Below are 24,576 nucleotides of genomic sequence, written 5' to 3' on the forward strand. Positions count from 1 at the left end.
TAGATAAGAGACAAGCAGATGCCTGGGCCCCATGTGGAATGGATGCATGGCAGTCACAGGCAGAGCTGCATAGATAGGAGACTAAATGTCCTCCCTCTGGAGAACCCAGGAGCCCTCTCACTGAAGGCATAGACTCGGACTAGCAGATGCCTGTTCCCAATGCAGAGTTAGTCCATGGGCGATCAGACAGAGTTGCACACAAGACATGGACATGAATGTGAGGAAACATCAAGCAGGGACCAAGACAAGGTGACCTTGATGTTTCACTAGGTAACTACACAGACAGTGCAGATGGAATATCCCCAGGTCAGGTGCATAGCAGACACACACAGACCAGACAATTAACCCCACCTGAACCGACACAAACAAGAAACAGAGTATCCACATTCACATGCCCACGTTTACACCCAAAAGGCCGCAGCCAGCATGCAGCCCCAAGTAACCAGCATACAGAGGGGAGCCTGCAACCAGTATGTGAGAGCGCATGCAGCCAGCCTGCACGGCAACCAGTGACACAGTGAACTGCATTGTGACACTTTGGCTAAAAGAAAATATGCCTCAAAACCTCCTCTAAAAACTCTGTGAGGACCTACCTTTATATTAGGTGCTGTTTTCCCCCATAATGACTTTAAAAAATTTGACCTCATTTGCATTACAGTAAACACACTGCTCTATAAATCGATCTGATCCTCACATACTTAAAAGGGTTTGGAACAAATGTTAATTGTAACTCACAAAATTCAAGGACGCTAAAAATGAGTTAACGCAAAAATCACATACCTAATTTGGCGACTAAATGTATTTGTGTGGTTCACTAAGCAAAAAAAAATGTCGCTAAAATTTAACTTTTATTAAATATGTATTCAAATAATTAGGGAAGAAAGGTCTCATAAAATATAGATTGTTCAATCCCACTTATTCGTCAAGGATAATTCACCAGGAGGGGGCAGCAAGGCAATGTGCAGGCACCGCTATCTCCCCTGGGGACAATGCTGATTTGGTGGGGGAGGAATTAATATGTGCACCTGAACCTCAGTTCTATCACTGATCCTATTTTCATTTAGTCAGTGAACAATGGCCTCTCACACACACTACCTTTTCAGCTATTCACCTCCAAAAACTCTTTTACTCCCCCACCACCTTTCCTATGAGCACATAGACTACTGCTGTCTCACATAGGCTGACTGCTCTTGCTGCTATTGACTCTGACTGTTCTTACTGTCATTCATTCATACACTCTGCACTCGACGCGTTTCTGAGGCTTCTCATACACATCAGCCTCTTCATCAGGAGTGCTTAATTGTAATAACACACAGATCAACATATAAAGATGCTGCACGCCATTGGCATTACGCGTGCAGCTCATCGAGACATAGCTTGCGGCACTGTAACGGGAGTAGCGCGGCCACTTAATTTGCCTGTTTATGAAGCCTAGCTCCCGCCTCCTCCAGGCTGTGCCAGCATCGCGGGATCCTATCAGTGTGGGGGAGTGTCATGCTCGGCACTCCCCGCCCTGCCTCTTCATCGCTGGAGCGCCAGAGAGAAGGTAAATAATTGAAGTGACTAAAGGCGGCTCATACTTAACACAGTGGCGAAATAGCCCCGATAAAAGAACTGAAGAATTACCAGGGGGCTCTGTACATATATATAACTCATAGTATAGTGGCTATTAACCACTACTACACCACAAATCCATATCAGGACATATTTATATAGATATGCAGGGCTGACATCAAGGGAGATATCAATCATTACTACGATAAGTAGCCATATATAAAACGTGATGTATGTGAGTCATATTGGGCAAGAAGCACACCAATCTGATAGAATATGAAGATGTCAAACAAGAAAAAGGAGCATAACTACTGTACTTTATATGTATCGCAATTGTCGAGATATATCTGTATCTATCCAAGGGCCTCATCCATATTTAATCTCAATGACAAAGCGGTCCTCTTCTGCAGGACCACTCTGAGCAGGGCTTGCGTCATTAAATGAAACATGCATAGGATATAAATTCATTGAGCCCCAGTGGTTTCACCGTTTGGAGGGTAAACGTCCACTGGGCTTACTTGCGCAGGAGGAGGTTATCAATATTCCCTCCTCTGGGAGACGCTCTGATGTGCTCTATGCCCTGAAAACTGATGCAATTTCGCATACCCTGATGACATAAGACCACATGCTGTGCTAAAGGAGTGTCAGTTTTATTTTCTATGTCGCGTAAATGCTCGCCTCTCCATCGTCAGAATTCTCGCTTTGTTTTTCCTACGTATTGTAGGCTGCATGCACATTTTGCGACATACACAACTCCAATAGTTTTACAGTTTATAAAGGATCTGATTTTATAACTCCTCTTATTGACACTGCTAGTGATGGTGTCCCCCTTTTTAATGGCTTTACACACCACGCACCCGCTACATTTGAATGTCCCAGATGCTTTTTTAGGCATCCAAGTGGAAGATCCTGGAGCAGAGAACGCACTATGCACTAACTTATCCCTGAGGTTGCCCCCACATCGATAAGTAATAAGGGGATATTCCCCAACAAGATGGCCTATGTCAGGGTCTGATCTCAGTATTCCACAATGGTCTCTCAGAAATGTGTGTATTTCTTCATGTGCCTCATCAAAGGTACCAATGATCCTAACTTTGGGATCATCGTTTGTGCGACTCTTAGGATAAAAGAGGTTCTCTCTATTACAGGCCGCTGCATAGTGGTATACTTTCCTCAAAGGTTCGTTTGGATAATCTCTCTGCCTAAACCTAGTCTGTTATTCCATTGCAGCTGTTCTGAAATCCATACACTCTGAGCAGTTATCCACACTGATAGATAGATCTAAGAATGTTAGTTGGACCTCATCTACCTCACTCGTGAAGAACAATCCTGCATTATTTTCAATGAGCAAGGACACAAACTGCTCAAAGGCCGGTTTAGTGTCATTCCAGAGAATGAACACAACGTCGATGAACCTCAGCCATAACAAAATTGATGAGGCCCATCGATTCATGTTCCCACCAAAGACGACCTCTTTCTCCCACCAGCCCATGTAGAGATTAGCGAAGGTTGGGGCACAAGGACTACCCATCGCGACTCCCCCTAGCTGGTGGAAGATCTGCCGTTCAAACAAAGATATTATTCTGCAGAATAAATTGTAGGAGTGTAATGATAAACTCATTGTGTGCTTTGAGATGTGACCCCCTTTCCACCAGGAAAGCCCCCACAGCTTCACACCCCCTCTCATGTGGGATGGAACTGTAGAGGGCCTCCACATCAAGACTGGCCAATAGCACACCCTCCTCACAATAGAAATCATTAAGGCGTTTTAAAACATCCATGGAGTCCCTCACGTGTGAGGGCAAACTCACAACAAATGGACGTAGGTACTAATCCACATAGGTACTAATCCTCTCTGTTAAACTCCCCACACCAGACACAATTGGTCTGCCCTTGAGAGGTGTGACCCCTTTATGGATTTTGGGCAGACTGTAGAACACCGGTGTTATCAGATGTTCAGGTAGCAGATAAGAATGCTCATTTTTACTGATTAGTTTTTCATTTTTAGCTTGACCCAGGATCCTTGCCAAATTATTCTTTAGGTCCTGACATGGACTTTTGTCCAACCTCACATAACACATGTCGTCATTGAGGATACGCAGGCACATGTCCCTATATATTTACAACCTGAACAACCCATTTGGCCCTGGATTGGTCTGGTACGGCAGATACATCGATGACCTGCTCCTCATATGAGCGGGCGATGTGTCTGCCGTCCCAGACCTCCAGGGTTATTTGAATGACAATGCATATAATTTACGCTTTACGTGCATAGTGGAAGAATCCAGCACTAATTTTCTGGATCTGACACTCAGTGGTTTTCCAAATGAGATCATACACACACGGACCTATAGAAAGGAAATAGCAGGGAATTCCATCCTGAATGCAAAAAGCCACCATCCATTACATGTCATTAAAGCGATCCCAGTGGGTGAATATATACGAGCCGTTAGGAACTGTAGTTCTTCTCTTACTTTTGAAGATGAATGCATCGCGATAGATAAAAGATTGAAGGCGAGAAATTATCCGGATAGGATGCTCCAGAGAGGGAGAAATGTACCGATACAAAAAAGTAGATTCCATATGCTCTTTGGTTTGAAGGATAGCCGAAATAATGACAAGAACCGGGTGAAGGATGTGGGTGACTATGGTGACAGGGGGCTGGACTGCATCCCCACTTTGACACTAACATACAGTAAACAATTCAGTAAAATACGAAATATAGTAAATGGCTGCCTGCCGATTCTATATGACGATGAGATATTATATAATGCATTAAAATCTGGATGTAAAATAGTGCCAAGGAGGGCTCCCACAGTGTCCTGCTCCCTGTCACCGTCGTTATTCTCATCCAACACAAATGCCAGGAAGAGACATAATTGGCTCAGCTATAAAGGTTTTACTAAATGTGGTGGTAGCCCATGCAAAACATGCAATTATGTCATTCCATTACAAACCTTTGAGAATTCTGACCATTCTTGTAGCTTCCCAATTAAAAGCTACATCAACTGCAATACCACTGACGTGGTATATATAATCCGCGGCACGGAATGTGATCTCATGTATATAGGAAGTACTATACGTAAATTTAAAAACAGGTTACTGGAACATCTCAATTATATCAGCAATCCTAATGCTGTAAATATTTCCAATGTAGCGGGACACTTTGTGCAGGTCCACGCCCGCAGGACAAAAGGCTTTTGTGCTTTTGCAGTGGAAAGGGTCTTTGCACCTTTGAGAGGTGGTGACCACCGTAAAAAACTCCTCCTTCGTGAGGCGTATTGGATATTCAGGCTGAATAGCAGAGTTCCCGCGGGCCTGAACCTAAAAAAGGAGCTTATGTACATTTATCAATAATATGTGCTGAGGGTCAGTAAACAGATGTCTTTCCAAGGTGGTCATATGGATCTCTGTATGAAGGTTCTTTATAGCATAGGGTCCAGGCCATATAAGTTTTAGTTACCATATGTTTTATTAGATAGTATGCTGTTCACACGATGCCTTTTTTGTCCAGTGTAATGTTGGAAGCCTGGAGGTGGAGACTGTTTGTGTCTCATGATTTGAGACAAACAGGGGTTAATCTGGAGTAAACCTTTGCGTGGTGTGATAAGCATCTATGACCTGATCATGTGTGTTTAGGTAACAGGTGCTAATCATGATGGAGTGACCAATGGTGGAGGCTTTTTCCTCCCCTTGATTTCGGAGAGGAGGGATTAGGGCAAACTTAAATTCATGCTCTCCATTGTGATAGTTTGTTACGACTAAGGACGTAGTGTCTGAAACGCGTCAACAATCACTGTATACAAGGTGGATGTGTCTGCTGTATTATTTATTACCAAAATAAAGGAGAAGTTTTAGAGGACGTTTATTGAATCTGAAGCCGTCTTTCTTCATATTTTCTGCACATGTCCCTATAGGCCTTAACCGCTAGAATCACCACATTACCCCCTTTAGGGTTTAATGATGAAGCTTTCATCATCGGTCAGGGAATTTAAGGCCTCATTTTCGGTTGGAGTCAGATTTCTCTTTTTCCACCTCTGAGTACTTAGAGACCTCAGTTTTTCAGTTACCACAATTAGAAATGCGTCTAAAGGAGAATACTCATTAGTAGGTGGACTTTTTCTGGATGGAGGCTTCAGTTGGGTGAAGGGGACTGCAACAATTGGCCTTTGGCCCTCTTCTAAGAGATCTGCAAGAAGTCGGACGTCACCTAGCTCCTCCTCCTCTTATCCCCAACAAGCAGCATTGGTCTCGATCATGGGTAGAGAAGAACTTTTTCCATTTTAAACGTCTTATAAACAAATTCAGGTCTTTAACCCAATGGAAAGGGTTATATTTACATGTAGGCATGAAGGATAGCCCTTTCCAAAGTATCTCCATTTCTGTGCCTGTAAGAGTACGCTGTGACAAATTAATGATCTGGAGGTCTTCAGTGTTTTTAATCCTATTTATTGATGTTTCCTGTTTCTTAGATGGTATTCTGAGCCCATCCCTAAAAAAAACTCTCCTCTGGGACCACTGTCTCCTCTGCCTCTTCCCCTACTTCTGTTTGGTCGCCAACCTCGGCCTCTATTCCCACCTCTATTCCTGAATGTGGTGTTAGAGAAAGTTTCTCCATCAGTGTCACCCTCAGAGGAGGAGATGTCTGTTTCAGTTTCCGGGTTGCTTTTATTATACTTCCCAGTAAACTAAAATATTTTTCCTTCCTTAAAATCCCTGGTGTCACGTACATATAAGGAGTGTTTCCTTTCTCTAATGTAGCTGGTGAATTTCTCCACCGCTTGTTGTAACCCTCTTCTCAAAATCAGGTGCCTGTGTAAACTTTGAGGTCCAGGAGCATATTGATTCTCTCCCCCCCCCCCCAACATCAGCCTTGTCCCCCAGGGGAGATAGCGGTGCCTGCACATTGGCTGGCTGCCTGTCCTGGTGAATTATCCCTGAAGAATAAGTGGGATTGGACAATCTATATTTTATGAGATCTTCCTTCCCTAATTATTTTAATATATATTTAATAAAAGTTACATTTTAGCGACATTTTTTTTTGCTTAGTGAACGATGCTAAAAATGAACAAAAAAACTTTATTTCGATAATTCACTTAAAAACTGGGTAGAAAACACTTCTCTAAACCAATCTATCAGGAGATAAGAAATATGTATAAGGACAGCACAAATAAACTCAAAAGGCCAATCTGGGCAAATATGGCAATTTGACACCCAATGCTGTCCCTATACCAATTAATATCCTTCGTGAGGGTCTAGATAGAGGGTTATACTTTCTTGATTGTCATTGCTCAAACATTCAGTATGGCGCAACTATTCCCTTAAATCTATGCTGCCAATGCTGTGTACAATGATACCACCCTATGTATCCCTCACTACCAGCTTAAATGAAACATTGTAGCTGCCTATCGCATATTCATTAGGTCTGTTATGACTAGCTGAAGATCGACTCTGGCTCAACGCGTTTCTGGTTCACATAGTAACCTCCTCAGGAGCCCTCTCATTGTTACAGCTAAAGTCAATTCTCATATCTAGACAGACAAAGATAAATGCGCGCACGTCACCTCTGCATGTGGCAGCGCTTCTGGCACTATTGCGGCCGTTAATTGTCTTTAATTAGATTTGGTAAATACACTTTCTAATATTCAGAGGGGACCTATATTAAGACTGGTGTTTTACACACTGGTCTTGAGTTCCTCTGTGTTGCTGGTGAAAGTGCCAAAGTTATGTAGATGCAGGATGTTCGCCTTTTCCGGAGCAAGAAACCGTCACGGTCGTATAAAAGAAGAAGGATCTTCTATTTTATTTGGATTAATCAATAAAAGTCCCCTTCATCAGGTTTCATTTGCATAAGAGACATTAGGTGTGATTACCAATATATATATGTGCAAAAATTGTGCCAGAAATTCAAAATAGAGATGTGTTCCCCTGCATGAATGGGGACGCCCCCTTTTTTTAATCTACACAATAAATGATGTTCACATTGATAAACATATAAAGGAACCTTAAAATAAATATTGAGAGGCTTTAATAGAAGGGGCCCTTAATTGGGATGTGCCCTAAAATAAGTGTAGTGTAGATACGCTGCAAATTTTGAGGATCATGGTCGCGATCCTCAGATCCGACGCTACATTCTATCACTGGTAGGTTCCCATAGTTCCTTTATATATTTATAGGAAGATGCACTGTATATCTTTCTTGATATTATAAAGTATACAGTGGACTTACTCATCATTACTGCTTCACAACCTTTGGGCTACTTTCACATTAGCGGCACGGACCTCTGGCAGGCTGTTCCGTCAGGTGAACAGCCTGCCGGATCCGTCCTGCCGCTAGTGACCGTGTGACTATAATGGGGGCTGTGCGGAGTTCCGGCAGGGGCATGGCAGTGCACGGCGAGAGGCTGCCGGAATAGATGTCGGACAGAGCGGCAGTCCGGGGGCACACGGTCACTAGCGGCAGGACGGATCCGAGAGGCTGTTCACCCAACGGAACTGCCTGCTGGAGGTCCGTGCCGCTAGTGTGAAAGTAGCCTTAGGCTACTTTCACACTGGCGTTTCTGGGTCCGCTTGTGAGATCCGTTTTAGGTCTCTCACAAGCGGCCCAAAACGTATGCATTCTGAATGTTTAAGGATCCGTTCAGAATGCATCAATTTGCCTGCGTTTGGTCTCCGTTGCATTTTTTAGACGGTCACTAAAACGCAGCTTGCAGCATTTCGGTGACCGTCTGACTATGCGCAGCCAAATGGATCCATCCTGACTTACAATGTAAGTCAATGGGGATGGATCCGTTTTTCACTGACACAATATGGTGCAATTGAAAACGGATCCGTCCTCCATTGACTTTCAATGTAAGTCAAGATGGATCCGTTTTGACTTAGACTTTTTATTTATGAATAATGCAAACGGATCCATTATGAACAGATACAAGCGTTTGCATTATTGGTGCGGATCTGTTTGTGCAGATACAAGACGAGTGTGAAAGTAGCCTAAATTTGTGCGGTTTTAGAATTAAAAGCTGCGCACTGATTGGTTGGAGTGGACAAGGACAGTTTAGTACACCTTCAGTATGTTTTTATCAAGATAGATAATATGCACAGCACAAGTATTCGGTGCATTTTTCATCTGATTTATTAATAAGGCTTTCAACGAAACAATACTAATTAGAACGATAATGATATAGGGACAGGTGACCCCGGGATCCACTGCCTGTTGTAATAACCAGATAATGGATAGCGTGACCCACTGTGAAACAAACACTGCTATGTATAATATTCCATATTTAACACCTTTTAACTCTTCAAACTGAAGAAATATCGTGGTCACACGCTGAAGTGATTTCACAGTGTGCTGAGCTAAGGACAGATGTACACTCTATGGATCAATAATCATTATCATTCACTTGGATGGCCAGTAAAGGATAATTGCTATCACACTTCAGTGGCTCCACACATAGAAATGTTAAGCTCGGCCTTTCATGGCCTTGTTCGCTCAGTAGAAATGTTAATCATCGTTTTACCACATCTTTGGGATAACAAAGTGTTTTTATCTATCTGGTCTTAGACGAGAAGGGCTGTGGATTTGGCTTGCTCATATTTCTTGGATAATTAATAATCACATTGATATAGAAACAACCAAATGCCCAAAAGAAACTTTGTACAAAATTGTAATATAATACAATATACAGTCCTGATCAAAGGTTTAAGACCACTTGAAAAATGGCAAAAAATCATATTTAGCATGGCTGGATCTTAACAAGGTTCCAAGTAGAGCTTCAACATGCAACAAGAAGAAATGGGAGTGAGACCAAACTTTTTTTGTGCATTCAATTTAATGAAAACAACGAATAAACTGAAACAGGCTGTTTTTCAGCTGATCAAAAGTTTAGGACTACACCTCCAAAAAAAAACTAAACCCCCCCAAAACAGAAATCCAACTTCCAAACATGAACTCAGTAATGAGTAGCTCCGCCGTTATTGTTTATCACTTCCAAAATTCGTTTCGGCATGCTTGATGCAAGCATTTCCATGAGGTGAGTGGTAACATTTCTCCAAGTGGTGAAGACGGCCGCACAAAGGCCATCTACTGTTTGGAACTGTTGTCCATTTTTGTAAACTTCCATTGCCATCCATCCCCAAAGGTTCTCAATTGGATTTAGATCAGGGGAACACGCAAGATAGGCCAAAAGAGTGATGTTATTCTCCTGGAAGAAGTCCCTTGTCCTGCGGGCATTGTGTACTGTAGCGTTGTCCTATTGAAAAACCCAGTCATGAGGAATGCTCTCTGCAACATCTGGACATAGCCAGCGATCGTTTGACACCCCTGCACTTCCTGAAGCTCCATTGTTCCACTGAAGGAAAAAGCACCCCAGACCATTATGGCGCCCCCTCCACTGTGGCGCGTAGAAAACATCTCAGGTGGGATCTGCTTGTCATGCCAGTAACGTTGGAAACCATCAGGACCATCAAGGTTAAATTTTTTCTCATCAGAGAATGAAACTTTCTTCCACCTTTGAATGTCCCATGTTTGGTGCTCTCTGGCAAAGTCCAAACGAGCAGTTCTGTGGCGTTCAAGGAGATGAGGTCTTTGAAGACGTTTTTTGTTTTTGAAGCCCTTCAGTCTCAGATGCCATCTGATGGTTATGGGGCTGCAGTCAGCACCAGTAAGGGCCCTAATTTGGGTCGAGAATCGTCCAGTGTCTTGACGGACAGCCAATTGAATCCTCCGGCTCAGTGCTGATGAAATTTTTTGGGGTCTTCCACTTAACTATTTTGTTCCATAACTCTCAGGATCATTTAAGAAATTCCAAATGACTGTCTTACTGAGTCCTAACTCAGCAATGATTGCGCGCTGTGAGAGACCCTGCTTATGCAGTTCAACAACCTGACCACGTTCAAAAAGGGAGAGTTTTTTTGCCTTTGCCAACACGTGTGACTACCTGACAGAAAATTACAATGAATTTACATCTTTGCACAGATTTGGCCTTTTAACCCCTTAAGGACTAAGGCCTATTTAACCTTAAGGACTTGGCCATTTTTTGCAAATCTGACCAGTGTCACTTTAAGTGCTGATAACTTTAAAACGCTTTGACTTACCCAGGCCATACTGAGATAGTTTTTTTTGTCACATATTGTACTTCATGACACTGGTAAAATGAAGTAAAAAAAAAATCATTTTTATTGATAAAAAAAATACCAAATTTACCAAAAATTTGTAAAAAAATTGTAAATTTCCAAGTTTCAATTTCTCTACTTCTATAATACATAGTAATACCTCCAAAAATAGTTATTACTTTACATTTTCCATATGTCTACTTCATGTTTGGATCATTTTGGGAATGATATTTTATTTTTTGGGGATGTTACAAGGCGTAGAAGTTTAGAAGCAAATCTTGAAATTTTTATGAAATTTTCAAAAACCCACTTTTTAGTGACCAGTTCAGGTCTGAAGTCACTTTGCGAGGCTTACATAATAGAAACCACCCAAAAATGACCCCATTCTATAAAATACACCCCTCAAGGTATTCAAAACTGATTTTACAAACTTTGTTAACCCTTTAGGTGTTCCACAAGAATTAATGGAAAATAGAGATCCAATTTCAAAATTTCACTTTTTTGGCAGATTTTCAATTTTAATACTTTTTTTCCAGTTACAAAGCAAGAATTAACAGCCAAACCAAACTCAATATTTATGTTGCTGATTCTGTAGTTTACAGAAACACCCCATATGTGGTCGTAAACCGCTGTACGGGCACACGGCAGGGCGCAGAAGGAAAGGAATGCCATATGGTTTTTGGAAGGCAGGTTTTGCTGGACTGTTTTTTTTGACACCATGTCCCATTTGAAGCCCCCCTAATGCACCCCTAGAGTAGAAACTCCATAAAAGTGACCCCATCTAAGTAACTACACCCCTCAAGATATTCAAAACTGATTTTACAAACGTTGTTAATCCTTTAGGTGTTCCACAAGAATTAATGGAAAATAGAGATACAATTTCTAAATTTCACTTTTTTGGCAGATTTTCCATTTTAATATTTTTTTACTTTTACAAAGCAAGGGTTAACAGCCAAACAAAACTCTATATTTATGGCCCTGATTCTGTAGTTTACAGAAACACCCCATATATGGTCGTAAACAGCTGTACGGGCACACGGCAGGGCGCAGAAGGAAAAAAATTCCATATGGTTTTTGGAAGGCAGATTTTGCTGGACTGTTTTTTTTGACACCATGTCCCATTTGAAGCCCCCCTGATGCAACCCTAGAGTAGAAACTCCATAAAAGTGACCCAATCTAAGAAACTACAACCCTCAAGGTATTCAAAACAGATTTTAAAAACGTCGTTAAACCCTTTAGGTGTTCCACAAGAGTTATTGGCAAATGGAGATGAAATTTCTGAATTTACATTTTTGGGCAAATTTTCCATTTTAATCCATTTTTCCCAGTAACAAAGCAAGGGTTAACAGCCAAACAAAACTCAATATTTATGGCCCTGATTCTGTAGTTTACATAAACACCCCATATGTGGTCGTAAACAGCTGTACGGGCACACGGCAGGGCGCAGAAGGAAGTTTTTGCTGGACTGTTTTTTTTGACACCATGTCCCATTTGAAGCCCCCCTGATGCACTCCTAGTGTAGAAACTCCCAAAAAGTGGCCCCATTTTAGAAACTACGGGATAGGGTGGCAGTATTGTAGGTACTAGTTTAGGGTACATATGATTTTTGGTTGCTCTATATTACACTTTTTGTGAGGCAAGATAACAAGAAATAGCTGTTTTGGCACCGTTTTTATTTTTTGTTATTTACAACATTTATCTGACAGGTTAGATCATGTGATATTTTTATAGACCAGGTTGTCACGGCGGCGATACTTTTTTTTTATTTATGTAAGTTTTACACAATGATTTCATTTTTGAAGCCAAAAAAATCATGTTTTAGTGTTTCCTTTTTTCAGTTTTTGGGCGATTACCTTGGGTAGGGTATGATTTTTGGCACTATTTTGGGGTGCATATGACTTTTTGATCGCTTGCTATTACACTTTTTGTGATGTAAGGTGACAAAAAATGGTTTATTTAGCACAGTTTTTATTTTTAATTTTTTACGGTGTTCATCTGAGGGGTTAGGTCATGTGATATGTTTATAGAGCCGGTCGATACGGACGCGGCGATACCTAATATGTATACTTTTTTTTACCAATTTTTTTTTTTACTTTATTTGGGAAAATGACGTTTTGTTCATTTTTACTTGAAATTTTTTATTTTTTGGGGGGAAAACTTTATTTTTTAAACTTTTTTTTACTTTATTTTTTGTCCCACTTTGGGACTTGAACTTTTGGGGGTCTAATTCTTTACAATGCATTCCAATAATTCTGTATTGGAATGCATTGGCTGTATGAGTAATACTGTGTGTATTACTCATACAACTTCTGGCCTGTGAGATCCAGGGGGCTGGATCTCACAGGCTCTTCACCAGAAGGCAGCGCAATGCCTTCCATGCCATCGGGTCCCCCTACAGCCGCATGGGGACCTGATGGTACCGCTGCACAGCCGCCGCAACCACAGGTAAAAGCCGCAAACCGCAGGTCTGAATTGACCTGCGGTTTGCGGCGATCGCCGATACGGGGGGGTCAAATGACCCCCGACCCGGTGTTGTGACAGCATGCCCACTGAATGATTTCAGCAGGCATCCTGTTCTTATTAACCCCCGCCGGGACGTAATATCTGTTTAAAGTTAGGACGTACCGGTACGCCCTGACTCCTTAAGGACCCGGGAAACAGGGCGTACCGATACGCCCTAAGTCCCTAAGGGGTTAAAGGCACGTGGTCTTAAAATTTGGATCAGCTGAAAAACAGCCTGTTTCAGTTTAATCGTTATTTTCAATTAATTGAATGCTCAAAAAATGTTTTGTCTCACTCTCATTTCTTCTTGTTGCATGTTGAAGCTCTACTTGGAACCTTGTTAAGATCCAACAATGTAAAATATGACTTTTGCCATTTTTCAAGTGGTCTTAAACTTTTGATCAGGACTGTAATAGCCTATGCACAGCTCACAATTACATTTTGTTTGTTAATTTTGTCTTTCCATTCTCTTTGTCTCAATGTGTCCTTTATTAGGAATCAGAAGAGGATATGGATATCCATGGATATCAGTGACAGACTTACAGCAGAGGGGTTTCATACCAAAACCAAAGTGAGGAACCTAGCTGCTGTGGGTCCATACAATTGCACATAACTGTCCGGAGACGGGGCAGCTTGGGCTTTACTTTCTCCCACACTTTTTCCATCTATTATAACAAGTAAGGGCAGCATTTCTCTCATACAGATCTGCTTTGCCAACTTTTCTGTGTCCTTGTAAAGCAGTGCTTCTCAATTATTTTCTGTCATGCCCCCCCTAGGAAGAAGAAAACATTTCGAGCCCCCCGCGCGACTGTAAATAGTATCATTTGTTTATAAAATTGTTATAAGTACACCTCTGCATAACACTGTATCCTTATTAACATATAAGAGAATAACCGCTATTGCCGGCTCCCCGCTCCGTACATCGCGTCCAGCGCCTGCGCCGGCCTCTGATCAGACGGGAGATGAGCGCTTCCAGCGCTCATCTCCCTGCCGCATATTACACTGCGAGCTGTCGGCCGCCCGGCGCCCCTGTTGCTATGGCGCCCTGTGCGGCCGCACAGCCCGCACACCCCAAAGGCCGGCCCTGAACGAGCCCCCCCTTACGGAGCCTGGCGCCCCCCCTGGCGGGCGCGCCCCACTATTTGAGAAGCACTGTTGTAAAGGATGATAAGTCTAACCTCAGATGCCTCCTGTCTCATTGGTCCGGTAGCAGCCGCATGGACTGTCGCTATGGTATGCACATCCTTGATCATAAGTCGTTTTTATGTTATGGATGATATAAAACGACATCTCTGATTGGTGTTGATTTTTAATTATAGATGCACATTCGTTTTGATTGGTGACATAAGAGAGAATTTATCAAAACCTGTACTTTAGTTTTTTTTTACACAGAAATACTGTGCAGCACAAATAGCATGCTCATTTTATTCTATGGGTTGGCATGTGATACCAAATATGTCAATATAGCAAAGCAGATGAGAATGTGCTGTGTCTGTGAACAGGGGGTTGTCTCACTTCAGCAAATAGCATTAATTTATTAGAAAGTTAATACAAGGCAGTTACTAATGTATTGTGCTTGTCCATATTGCCTCCTTTGCTGGCTGGATTCATTTTCCATCTCATTACACACTGCTCGTTTCCACGGTTACGACCACCCTGCAATTCATCAGTGGTGGTCATGCTTGCACACTATAGGAAAATGTACTAGCCTATATGTGCTCCCATGGTCCCAGCCACCAGAGAGGCTGAGGCTTTTTTCTATATTGTGCAAACACGACCACCACTGATGGATTGTAGGGTGGTCGTAATCATGGAAACGAGCAGTGTATAATGTGATGGAAAAATGAATCCTGCCAGCAAAGGAAGCAATATGGATGATAACAATACATTAGGCCTCATGCACACGGCCGTTGTTTTGGTCCCCATCTGAGCAGCAGTTTTTGCGGCTTGGATGCGGACCCATTCACTTCAATAGGGCTGCAAAAGATACGGACAGCACTCCGTGTGCTGTCCGCATCCTTTGCTCCGTCCATGGTCTGCAAAAAAAAATATAACCTGTCCTATTCTTGTCAGTGTTTCGGACAAGAATAGGCAGTTATATTAATTGTTGTCTGTGGCGTTCTGCAAATTGCGGAACGCACACAGACGCCATTCGTCTTTTGCGGATTCGCGTTTTGCGGACCACAATACACACAACGGTCGTGTGCATGAGGCCTTAGTAAGTGGCTTGTATTAACATTCTCTACATAATAAATGACACTTGCTGAAGTGAGACAAATCCTTTAAGGGTGTTATCAAAGTAGCCCTACTAGTATGCAGATAAACCACCAGGCCACTAATTTCTGTTATAGTGACTGCTGACCCTCAGGGGTTAAGAGACACCGAAATGGAGCACTAAGGGATCAGGTAAAACCGTAGTCAGGGACAGACTGAAGCTATGGCAAGTAGTGTCTGTGTAATCCAAAAACAGTCTGAGGTCAGGGCGGGTAGCCCAGAGTCAGTAGAGAGATCAGGCAGCAAAGGGTCAAATCCTGAAGTCAGGCAGTAGTCAATACACAGGCAGGCAACCAAGTTAATGGCATACCTTTAAAGGATGCTACAGTACTAGAACCTATTGCTCAGGCAAACTCTAAGAGGAAGGTGCCTTAAGTACCCCAGGGTAGCCAACCATTGACTAGGAAAGATAAGGGTGCATATGCTGGCCCTTTGAGAGCTGGAGGGAGTGTGCGTCCTTCGGGCTAGTTAGGGAGCAGGGCTCAGCCTGCATGGAGTAGATTGAGCAGCGCTACTCTGGGCAAGAGGACAGCAGTGATGGCCAGTTCGCATTGTTCGCCCGCGAACATATGCGGGCTGCCATCTTTTTTTACAAGTCCGGCAAGGCACAGGTAAGCCCTTACCTGTGCCGCGAGCCGGTCTGAAAACAAATGCGGTCACCGGGAGCAGGCAGTTCCGAGAACAGCCCGATGAAGGCCCCCGGTGGCTGTTCTCGGAACTGCCTGCTCCCACTGACCACACTTGTTTTCAGACCGGCTCGCGCACAGGCACAGGTAAGGGCTTACCTGTGCCCCGCCGTACTTGTGAAAAAAGATGGCAGCCCGCATATGTTCGCGGACGAACAATGCGAACTGGCCATCACTGGAGGACAGTAATGATGGTGGGTCTGAGCTGCTGGAGCCCAGGAGTGGAGAAACGGCTGAGAAAATCAGCAGCCATGCCCACTGGGAAGAGTGAAGCAGTGCTGGGCACCATCTGTCCTCATAACAATAGAATTTAAGTTTAAATATTTTTGCACAGTATTGCAAAGAAATCAGTATTTTGAATGTGATACAAATATATATTAACTTTTTTAAATATTTTTTTAGTTTTCCTTTTTTTTGTTCCAGTAGGGAACTTGATGCTGCAGTCAGTTTATTTCTTGCATTTATGCCTTAGAATACTTATCATTCCCCAGCATTGCTATATGTCAGCGCATTGTTGACTGGGAACCTACAGTATATAGGATTCTTCTGGCATGGTCTAATAGGCGGATGCCTGTGGCAGGCCTGGGAGCCTTTGTTAGGCCTTTGACATCCATGATAATCCCATAATGCCACTGGGCGCTAATGGTCTGACAGAGGAAGCGTGGCAACAAAGGGTTAAATTGCTGGGATCCCTGGCTATTACAGAGACAGTCGACTGTCAAAATCTATGATTTCTTACTGTTGATCACATAGGCACAACTTGTGTGTGCTGCTTGTGGTCATCGGCTGCAGTGGAGAATGAGACATTGCCCATGCTGTGCTGGATGTAAGCACAGTGGGATCTGGAACATGGACACAGCGGAGGCAGCGTGGAAGACCGGAGTGGTGAGAAGCAGGCGGAAAACTCATTATTCCTGAAGAAGCCTTTTAAGGAAGATCATTGAGATGTTCAGAAGTCTATACTTTGATTTCTCATTAAATATTTCCTTCTGTTATTCCTCCTGGAAATGTATGAACAAATTGAAAATGAGGTTATACCATTCCCCTTGTCATAAGAGTATGCGCTTCTACAGTCTGACATTTAGAAAGTGGCCAATTATGCAGGGACAAAGGAAACGGTAAGGCTCAATTCTTCATTTATACACACTTTTCCAGAGGGAATAATAGGGCACTATGGCAATTGTTAAGAAAAGATTCTCCAGAATTGATATTTCATGAAAAATACAAGTTTTTACTAAAAGCTGACATGTTGGACAAGCCAATATCTTCTCCTCAAGTAGCTGTGTAAAATCATAAAGGAAATACAGATCCTATACAGGTTCATCTTTTTAATAATGTAAATGTCACATCCTGTAGGAGGCTGACCTTTATCAAAGTAGAATCACAAAATGGTTGATGCATTTACTGTAACATTTTCAGTGTTAGCGATTGCATTCTTTTCAGGCAGACTCGTGATGTCATCCCAGATTAAGGCTTCGTTCACATCACATCACATTGTGATCCGTCAGAAGAATAGAAAAAAAGAGACGGATCCGTTATTTTGAGCATCCGTTTTCATCAGTTTATCAGTTTTGTCACTTCCATCACAGATCAGTTATTTTTGATGGGAGTAAAATTCCTATTTTTCAGGAATTTCCCTCCCGTTCAACATAAGTGATCTCTGATGGAAGTGATACAAACTGATGCAAACTCATCATTACTGATGATCAGAATAATAGATCCCTAATTTTTCAGATCAGAAGAACAGAGAGATAAAGAGTGATGTGAACGTGTCCTAAGTAGGTTACATTCAATATGCAGCTAAACTGGATTTAACCCATTAACATTTTGATATTCCCTTTGGGACTACTGAAAAGTGCCATAGGGGATTCTAAGGGCCTGGTAAATGAAGAGATCTAGTGTATTGATTTCCCCCACCATGATTAATGACGAGCTGTTTATCATTGCTGTGTGCTTACCATAGGGTCTCAGCATCTCCATAGTAAGGATGAGAAACTCTTAAGAACAGCTTTTCTGTATGAATGAGCAACCCAGTCCACTGCCCATTCTAGTGGTGGTCATGGTAAATTACCATTGTAGACATTTCAAATGTTCTCTGAGTACAACACGACTTTGCTTATGATATTATTATTTGCAATATATCTACTGTATATATCATGAGCTTCAAATGTTGCCTACAACATACACAACCTGTAACAATCACTACAGTTAATCTTACCATTAAAGCATCATTACATAAATTCATTTTCAAATACTACAAAGGTATTATCGCTTATGGGCTGCACAGCCTTTTCTGGTATGAGGTCTTAAAGAGGACCTCTCCCCTCTCCTGACATGTCTGTTTTAGTAACTACTTGCATTCCCCATGTAATAACCATTTTGGAACAGCTATTCTTATGACTGTGTGTTGTGCCATTCCTTTATTATTCCTGCTAGAAGTTTGCAAATAAATTGCCAGCAGTCTGCAGTAAAGGTACTGGTGGGCGTTACCAATAGATGGTGTGTCTGACTGTGTCCAATCAGTACTGCTGCTGTCAGACTGGCAGGGACACACCCCCAGCTAGTAACCATCTGTACCTTTACTGCAAGCTGCTGACAATTCATCATAACTTCTGGTAGAAATAACAGAGGCATGGCACAACATAGAGCCATAAGAATAGATGCTGCAAGAATTGTTATTAAATGGGGAATGCAGATGGTTAATAAAAGAGATATGTCAGGAGAGGGGCGAGGTCCTCTGTAAGCCCTCAGACCAGAAAAGACTGCGCAGCCCATAAGCGATAATACCTTTGTAGTATATGAAAATTAATTTATGTAATGATGTTTTAATGATAAGATTAACTGTAGTGAATGTTACAGGTTGTAATGATATGCTGTGCCTGTTGATGGTGTAGTGCAGGGAATGTATGAAGCTTATGATATATAGATATATTCTAGTAGTTAATAAAACAGCCATGTCAGGAGAGGTGACGGGTCCTCTCTAATTGTCACACTGAACCACTCCTAAGAACCACAGTAAAACATAAAGGAGTATTACCGATATTTTTGGTGTATTATACACCAGCAATGTCTGATAAGTGCAGGTTCTACTTTCAGGACTCCCATGTATCAGGAGAAATGGGGTCACTTCTCCCACAGCTTGCAATCTAGAGAGGAGGAGAGCATGCATAGCTCTTTCCAATAAAGAAAATGGGGAGATTTATAATTTAATTTACCCTATTATGAAATTAAAATGTCATATTTGCACAGTAATATGTGACTTTTTGAACTTCTCGTCTAAGTGGTGGGGCTTAGCGGGAGGGGGGGGGGTGTTTAGTACTTAGCACGGCCCACCAGATTTACTATAACATACTCCAGAAATCTTCCACTTGTTACTCCAGCCCAGGGGGATCAAGAATGGCACATGGGAACGCCCTAAGGGTGTTGTGGTAATAACTTATCATTTCATAACTCCATAAACTTCAGAGGAGAGTCACATAGATAGACACCACCTCTAACTCATCTACTCCTTTCTATAGTGCTAAACAGGGGTCAAGAGACTCCATTCTCCTGATGTGTAGGAGACCCAGAGATGGCTACTTGCTGCACCAGTAGCACTTGTCCATTGCTTCTCCTAAGCTGTGGTCACTCAGATCTGACATGGATACTAGATGTGAGTAACCACACATAGGCAAGCATCCCTGTGTCCAGATGGTTGAGACCACACAAAGTCATCGCAGGTCACACAAGTGGCCTTCAGGCCCCAGCTATAAAGGCTCCCAGAGCACAATTTAATTCTAAGACCTCAGCAAAGACCCTAATTCTTATTGATTTTAGCCATTGAGACACATATTCCAATAAAGTGTAATGCACCTTGCCGTTATGTACAGGAATTATAGACTTGAATGTCTGGATTTACAGCCAAAGCTCTTTGTGACCTTGAGTCTGTATTACCGTATTCATTCTGGTACAAAATTAAATTATAAAGCCATGCCCCATTCCTTCATTGCAAATTCATCATTCATGAGCGCCGATAGAAACATGTAAAAGTAAATGACATTAATTGAAATGTAATGATTTTCATATAAATTCCATTAACAAAACATATAGTGAAACAGTGTAGTAATTCACAGCAGAACTCGTCATATTAGCTTACCCACAATGTTCCGATAATATTATCCGCCAAGTAAACAAGGCGACAAAATCGCACGCTGACGGGACTAGAGGACACACAATTTGTTTCCTGAACACTGGGATTTGTAAACTCCTCTATGCGGGAGGTTTTCAGCTTGTCAATCATTGGTAAGTGATCTTGTCTAATTAAAACTAAGGATAGCTACTGTACCTTTGAAAAATATTTAGCTAAGTGCTTTTTTTAATCAAGCGCAGGCCATTGATTTACTACTGTACTGAATGGAGCATCTTCTGGGACACGTAAATCAAGGAAATATCAATATCGCGAGTAATTTTACATCAACATCTCTCTCTCTCATATATATATGTATATATATTACAACAATCCATACTATTACTACACACTTGCTGTATATTCAGCAATTTTTTTGCTCCTACCCTCATTCCAATATTTTAGAAATCAGGTAATTTCATGGAGTCTATTTCACAGTAGCTGCAACTAACTTTTGCATTGTAGCTTGATGCAATAATAATCATCAGCCGGTTAATGCATTATAGTGACTGATACCTGGTGTGATTATAGTAGTTGGTTATCATATTACTAAACAGTAAGTAATTTATAGGACATCAAAGAAATGAAATAATGAGGTCCACTTGATAATAGAGATAGATAGATAGATAGATAATAGATAGATAATAGATATATGAGAGAGAGAGATATTAGAGAAATAGCGAGATAGGCAGAGGTAGGTAGATAGATAGAAGATAGGTAGATTAGATGCATATATATTAGATAGAAATGGATAGATAGAGAGATAGATATTAGAGAGATAGATATAGATAGATAGATAGATAGATAGATATTAGAGAGATAGATATTAGATAGATAGATAGATAGATAGATAGATAGACACTAGATAGATAGATAGATAGATAGATAGAAGAGAGATAGATATTAGAGAGATAGATATTAGATAGATAGATAGATAGATAGACACTAGATAGATAGACACTAGATAGATAGATAATAGATAGACGCTAGATAGATAGATAGATAGATAGATAGAGAGATAGATATTAGAGAGATAGATATAAATAGATAGATATTAGAGAGATACATAGATAGATAGATAGATAGATAGATAGATAGATATTAGAGAGAGAGAGAGATAGATAGATAGATAGATAGATAGATAGATGATAATAGATAGATAGATAGATAGATAGATATTAGAGAGATAGATAGATATTAGAGAGATAGATAGATAGATATTAGAGAGATAGATAGATAGATAGATAGATAGATAGATAGATAGATAGATAGATAGATGATAATAGATAGATAGATAGATAGATAGATAGATAGATAGATAGATATTAGAGAGATAGATAGATATTAGAGAGATAGATAGATAGATAGATAGATAGATAGATAGATATTAGAGAGATAGATAGATATTAGAGAGATAGATGATAATAGATAGATATTAGAGAGATAGATAGATATTAGAGAGATAGATAGATATAGATAGATTTGGATAACAAGTATCTGCAGCTGTCAGTGTAGCGACCCAGGGCTGCACAGGTTGTGAGCAGCAGGACTTACAGATGGGTAAGTTGGAGATGTCATACCTTAACAAGAGAGCAGCTTCCCAGAAGTAAAACCCAGACACAGCCGTGAGTATGCACCGGATCCGGGCCATCTTCTATCGTGATGGGCTGTGAAATTAAACTCATCAAAGTGATAGATGACTGAAGCTGGCAGTCGAAAACAGCAGGACCCTGAATCCAGCACCAAGGACAGCTCCACAATGAGGTTTCTATAATCCAGATGAAAAGCCAAGCTTCCCCCTAGTTGTCCTGCTAGACAAGACAATGAGCAGGAGGATGGGGGATAGTATGCATGATTGGAAATGTCAGATCCAGTGCAGGAAGACTGATCTTCGGAGCAGGCAGAAGTGCACAGTCCACTCCAAGCTGCTGCATTCCTCCACACTGCTAGGAGGCTGCCCTGGTACAGGGGATGGATACAGGCGGGCTTGTTACCAGCCAATCAACAGGAGGCTCCTTTGACGGAGAAATAAGGAGCAGTAGTAACCCTTTGTGTGCTGACGGTGCACGTGGTGGAGCCGTCGGATGGAATGCAATCTCAGAAGTTCACTTACACAGATCAGGCATTGCACACTGACCTAATGCGGAGTCAATGCCTGAGCTTTGAGACAAAGAATATTTATATATTGGATTCCAAGGCAGGCTCTAGGTTCATGTGGGCCCCTGGGCGATAAAGTCTCAGTGGGCCCCCTTGTGACATTTTGCACGGCACTTACAGCAATGAAACTGCATGCATTATAGATTAAATACCTTACACAGAGCGGATATATGTGAATCAGTCCTTATGTGCCTACTTTTGTTTTCTACCTAGTGTTTCAGTCCCTCAGGTCTACTCACAGATATGTGCCCCCTCACAGTAGATATGCCAAGATATGCCCCCTTCATAGTTGATATGCCAAGATATGTGCCCCATCACAGTAGATATGCCAAGATATGTGCCCCCCTCACAGTAGATATCCCAAAATATGTGCCCCCTCAGAGTAGATATGCCAAGATGTGTGCCCCCTTCATAGTAGATATGGCAAGAAATGTGCCCTCTTACGGTGGAAATGCCAAGATATGTGCTCAGTGCTCCCTTCACAGTGGTGATGCCCAGATGTGCCCCCTTCACAGTAAGTGAAAAAAAAAAAACAATAAATATTCCTCGCCTCAATCACCTGGCTCCTCCCATGATCTGCGCTCCCAATCAGCAGCAGCAGGATAATGTGACACATCTCGCTGCTGTGTAGGAGGAGCAGAGGCTGCCCCACTCCTCCCCCTACACAGATCAGCAGGACAATGTGGGAGGACATCGTGCTGCTGCTGTGGAGCGCTGGTGGCTAAATGGTGGAGTGGGGAGCAAATAGTTTTCTGCTTCAGTGGCATGCCTACGGTGCTTGGCACCCGGGTGGGTCCTTTCTCTGCCCCCCCCCAATACTTTAAAAAACATTGAACCCCCTCATAGTAGTATTGCTCTCATTGTACAACCTTCACAGTAGTTTTGTACAGATGTGTGCCCCCTCACAGTAGTTATGCCCACATTGTGCCCTCTCACAGTAGTTATGCCCTCTCTGGGCCCCTTTCACAGTTGTAATGCCCTATCTGTGCCCCCTCACAATAATAATCCCCATTGTGCCCCCTTCACAATAATAATCCCCATTGTGCCCCCTTCATAGTAATAATCTCCATTGTGTCCCCTTCATAGTAATAATCCCCATTGTGCCCCCTTCATAGTAGAAATCCCTGTTGTGCCCCCTTCACAGTAATAATGCCCACTGTGCCCACTTTATTGTAGTAAATCCCTCTGGCTCTGTGCCCCGTCCATAGTAGAAATGCCCATTGTGCCCCTTCACATTAGTAATGCCTTCTGTGCCCCCTCCAGAGTAGTAATGCCCTCTGTGCCCCCTCCATAGTAGAAATGCCCTCTTGCCCCCTCCATTGTAATAAATATCTCTGTGCCCCCTCCATAGTAATAAAGTCCTATGTGCCCCCTCCATAGTAATAAAGTCCATTGTGCCCCCTCCATAGTAATAAAGACCTCTGTGCCCCCTCCATAGTACTAAGGACCTCTATGCTCCCTCCATAGTAATAAAGACCTCTGTGCCTGATCCATAGTAATAAAGTCCTCTGTACCCCCTCCATAGTAATAAAGTCCTCTGTGCCCCCTCTGTATTATAAACAAAAAAACACAGTAACTACTCACCTTGTCCCGCTCCTGAAGCTCACATACCTCTCTTCCCTGCGGGCACAGATCGCTCTGCAGCACTATGTGGGCAGAGCTTATGCAGATTATGGGGCTGCAGGCTCCACCCACACATGCCGACAGCGCGATCCGTGCCTGCAGGCTAAATGGTGGAGTCGGGAGAAGTCTTCCTGCTTCACCATTCAGAGCACCGCTGGCCTGAAGAAGGGGAGGAGCGCAGGGGCTGAGCGGTGAGTGACAGGACCACAGCTTCCTGCGCTCCAGCAATAAGCACTTCCATCTGTATTTATGGAAGCGCTCATTGCTTCTGGCCTCTGGCAGCTGTGTTATGGGCCCCCGCAGGAGCTGTGGGCCCCGGCACTTGCCTGGGTATGCTGGGTGCTGACGCCTTGTTGGATTCCCATTCTCGTCTCTGGGTCATCACCCACAGATTCTCCTTAAGGAGTGTATAACAGCTTTTCACCAGGGAGAATTTACAATGTACCCCCGGCTCTAGGCCTGGTGAAGAATGAATGGCTTTTACAGGTGAAACTCGAAAAGC

At 42.4% G+C, this 24,576-nt stretch overlaps 1 protein-coding gene across 1 annotated transcript in view; it reads right to left on the bottom strand.

The window, feature by feature from the left end:
• GLRA3 (glycine receptor alpha 3) overlaps nt 1-21,945 on the bottom strand; it is a 328,913-nt gene extending 306,968 nt beyond the window's left edge. Inside the window, exon 1 of the mRNA XM_040420529.1 lies at nt 21,875-21,945. Coding sequence (XP_040276463.1) covers nt 21,875-21,945 — 71 coding nt within the window. The remainder of the gene's footprint in view (nt 1-21,874) is intronic.
• Nucleotides 21,946-24,576: the final 2,631 nt, after the last annotated feature.

Source organism: Bufo bufo, chromosome 2 (assembly GCF_905171765.1).
Source record: "Bufo bufo chromosome 2, aBufBuf1.1, whole genome shotgun sequence".
Classification (NCBI taxonomy): domain Eukaryota; kingdom Metazoa; phylum Chordata; class Amphibia; order Anura; family Bufonidae; genus Bufo; species Bufo bufo.